Source organism: Calonectris borealis, chromosome 9 (genome assembly GCF_964195595.1).
Source record: "Calonectris borealis chromosome 9, bCalBor7.hap1.2, whole genome shotgun sequence".
Lineage (NCBI taxonomy): Eukaryota > Metazoa > Chordata > Aves > Procellariiformes > Procellariidae > Calonectris > Calonectris borealis.
In genome coordinates, this window is record NC_134320.1 from 27,420,088 (window position 1) to 27,423,891 (window position 3,804).

A 3,804-nucleotide genomic window follows, 5' to 3' on the forward strand; every position below is an offset into this window, starting at 1 on the left:
GCTGTTCACAAATAGTTCTGTAAACTGCCAATTTATTGATCAGTGAGGAAAGAGTTGGAGACCTTTCTCTTTAAATTTAGTAAGCAGACTTGAGTTGACTAACTTCAGAGGCAGACAGTTATAGTATGTACAGTGGTTTATCAAAATTGACACTTACTGCTTATCTCTCACTGTAATACATGACAGCTGTTGATAAGGAATGCGAGAAAGTGGAGTGCTACAGTTTTTATTTACTTTGCAAACAAATTTCCCTTCCTCTGGAAGATTGATTTAAAAACATGGTTGCAGGGAAGGGATGAACACTGTCTGTGAGTAGACTCAAACATCTACAGGATTTGTTAGTTACTTTCCCTACTTGGTGAAAACTGATATGGTGATACCATGCAGAATGGACTGTAACAAGTGCAAGCTTTTACGAGAATACTACATAACATAAAGACTGGAATGATTATTTCTATTTATGGTTGTATTTTTAGGGTGACTTTGGTACTCAGAAAGAAGCTGCTTGGGCAATAAGCAACTTAACAATCAGCGGAAGAAAAGACCAAGTAAGTCAAACCTTAAGAAAAGGTCCGTTATCTTTCTCGGGTGCACTTGAGAGAGACATCAGCTGATTGGTTTAGGCTACTTCTGTGCCAGGATTATGAATGTCTGGATTCCTCCCCTGTTCAGTAACTCTTCCCTTCTCCACAAGAGATTTAAGAGTGAACTTCAGTTGTCGTTTCTAGAATGACCTGAGATTAAGAGTGTCAATGGGGATTTGGATGGAAGCTCTTCTGTTAAGATAGCCTCGTAGCTATGAATGGCTGCATTCAGGCTCTGATGAGATTCTTGGTCATTCGACATCTCTATCTTTCTGCTTTTTTCCCCCCTATGGATAAGAGTGTGACAATTATGATAGTAGCCATTGAGTAGAAATATACTAGTTTCTTGTAAGCCCAGAATATTAAACTTGTGGCAGGGTTGGGGTTAGTGGTGTCATTCTTCAAAAATGAGGTTGAAACTCCTTGTCTCGTACTGAAAAATTCACAGTAACTGCTACTTGTGTCTTCTAGACTTGACATATATTTGTAACATAATTCATAAATGTTACCTTTTTATGCTCTAAAACAAGAATTTCTGAAAGTGGCTGCTACAGCATACTCTTACCTTGTTGGGTAACTCTGAGTACTTTGACTTCATTAAACTTGTTTGCATGTGTGCTTGTGGTGCATTGTTTGCTTCTGTCACACTCCTGACTTAATGATTTGCTTTTTTCCCCTTAGGTGGCATACTTAATTCAACAAAATGTAATTCCTCCCTTTTGCAATTTGCTGACAGTAAAAGATGCGCAAGTTGTGCAAGTGGTTCTGGATGGACTAAGTAATATATTAAAAATGGCTGAAGATGAAGCGGAAACCATAGCCAATCTTATAGAAGAGTGTGGAGGTATGATGGTTAATATTTTGATACTGTTTGTTCAGAAATTGATGGCTTGGCTTCCTACCATGTGTATATACTGTTGGCTTTATTGTTTGTTGGCACAGATGTTTTAAGCAAATCTTTTTTAAAAGTGACCTTTTCATGTCTATCAGTTGAATATACTTCACTTTTCCTAACTCATTAAGTTCATCATCAAGTAATATGCGGAGGAGCTGGATAATGGCAATAAATTTTATTAGGTGCCAATTTTCTAATGGTCTGGTGTACTTGACAAATTAGTTTCTGTTAATGTAGGGATGATATGCTTACTTAATCATGTACAAGTCACGTCCAGGTGAATTTGGGGGTAAAAAAAAAACCTATCTATATACAATGGTTGCAGAAATATGATAGCTTTAATTTCCTAGTGGCTTTCAAACTTTCTCTATATTGGTTGCTATTTAAGTTGACTGAAACTCTTCAAGGATGAAAGAACAGTGATATTAAATTTGGGCACAGGTAAAAAACTCTGTGGGATTTCGTTAACACGGAGTTGAATAGTCTTTAAAATACAAAATCTTGGGGGGTGGGGGGGAAGCTTAATGGATTGGATATGGTGGGGGAGGGAGATATGCAGTGTTCATGCCTAAACCTCTGCTTGTCAGAACTTTGAAAATATTTATATGTATGCTCTACTCATATCTGCCAAAAACTTACACAGTACTGGAGCTACTTGCTATGTAATCAAGCTACAGGTCTGTAACTGATGGCATCTGTGCCACCAACAATGTGTGGATTTGGAATGTCACAGCTTGGGGCTACTACACCAGGTGCTGAAAAGGTGTTTTTGTGGGAAGGGAGTATGTCCTAGCGCTTGGCCCTCGCCATATTTCCACAGATTAGCTTAACCACCCATAGTGAGAAGGAAAGTACTGTCATTGCTGGAATAGGCCTTTTAGACAGTTTGGTTTTTTTGTCATGGTACGTATTCCTCAATCTCTAATGTATTTCCTCAAATCTCTAAGAAGCTTTTATGCTTTAAACATGTCAAATGAGTTTAACAGCTTCTTATTCATAGTTGCGCTATTCCTAGATTTGTTTTTAATTACTCTGTATGATGAGGCTTTAAGGAGAGGGAGGTTGTTTTGCCTAAACTTAGTATTTTAACTCTGTTTCCTGTGTATTTATTGTAGGCCTGGAGAAAATTGAACAGCTACAAAATCATGAAAATGAAGACATCTACAAACTGGCTTATGAGATCATTGATCAGTTCTTCTCTTCAGATGATGTAAGTGTGTAATAGCTCTGCAATCTGCTTTTGTAATTGTTTATATTTATAAATACGGTTCAAGATAAAGGCAACGGCTCTAAAGCCTGCTCTGTGACATATTTGGTTGTTCAGTGAAGAATGACCCCTTACTTGAACATGTTGCATATCTTACCATTCTTCATGATGAAGTATCTAAAGAGCTGATGCCTAATTTAAGCCTCATCTCTAGAGATTAAAATACTAGGCTTTGAATAGTTCTCTTAACTGTCAGCTTCTGACTAAGCTTGACATTTCACATTTGATAAGCTCCCTGCTGACTGGGGTGCTGAATCTGAGATTCTGCTTCTTAAGAAAGAAACTATTTTGAATATTTTAGTGATTTCAGAGGTAGGATGTGCTGATCAAAAATGTTGTTTTCAGTTTAAACAAGTAATGTAAATCAAAGGAAGGCTTGTATGCATTTTAAGTCATAAAAGTTAATTGCATATAAAGGAAATGCAGTCATGTCAGCCTGTGTCATGAAGTGAGAGGGTTTTCTACTTGTTTGAAAAACCTTTGGGAGCAGATTACTGGAAAAATGACAGAGCTCAATTGTATTAATGCCCTACTGTCTGCATTGAAGTTTATTTTGTGCTAGAGTTTCACTTTTATATGAACAATAAGCTGTAAGTCTTGTTAAGCAGCTCAAATTTTCCATATACAGCAGGACTTGGAATGTAATCTAGTGTCAATTTGGTAACCTGTGTACTACGTATTTAAATCGAAACTGCAGTTTTGGCTTGATCCTTACTTGATTTAATGGTATTGGTCTTCTCTTAAGAACTGTGACAGTTTATTAAGCTGGCGATAAGGATGATGCATGACTGAGAGTGCTCTCCAGGAGCGAAAACTGCATAAACAAGAGAGGCTATTGGGTGCCATGTAGCCTACCTACTAAATACAAACAAAACATTTCTGCCTAAATTACTTTGTCATTATAGTGCTTTTACTAAATTGGGGGAGCAGAATGGCAAGACTTGATGCAAGGAAGTAGGTTAGGTGAAGAGATAGATGCTCTTTAGGATTGTCTGGCTCCTTGTTAGTGAGGCTTTTGTCTTTCTATTCCTATTCACAATGTTCTCGTTCTGTTGCAG

At 37.4% G+C, this 3,804-nt stretch overlaps 1 protein-coding gene across 1 annotated transcript in view; it reads left to right on the forward strand.

Moving 5' to 3' along the window:
- Nucleotides 1-3,804, forward strand: part of KPNA4 (karyopherin subunit alpha 4) — a 28,353-nt gene that overhangs the window by 22,631 nt on the left and 1,918 nt on the right. Inside the window, exons 14-16 of the mRNA XM_075157464.1 lie at nucleotides 477-548; nucleotides 1,266-1,428; nucleotides 2,595-2,689. Coding sequence (XP_075013565.1) covers nucleotides 477-548; nucleotides 1,266-1,428; nucleotides 2,595-2,689 — 330 coding nt within the window. The remainder of the gene's footprint in view (nucleotides 1-476; nucleotides 549-1,265; nucleotides 1,429-2,594; nucleotides 2,690-3,804) is intronic.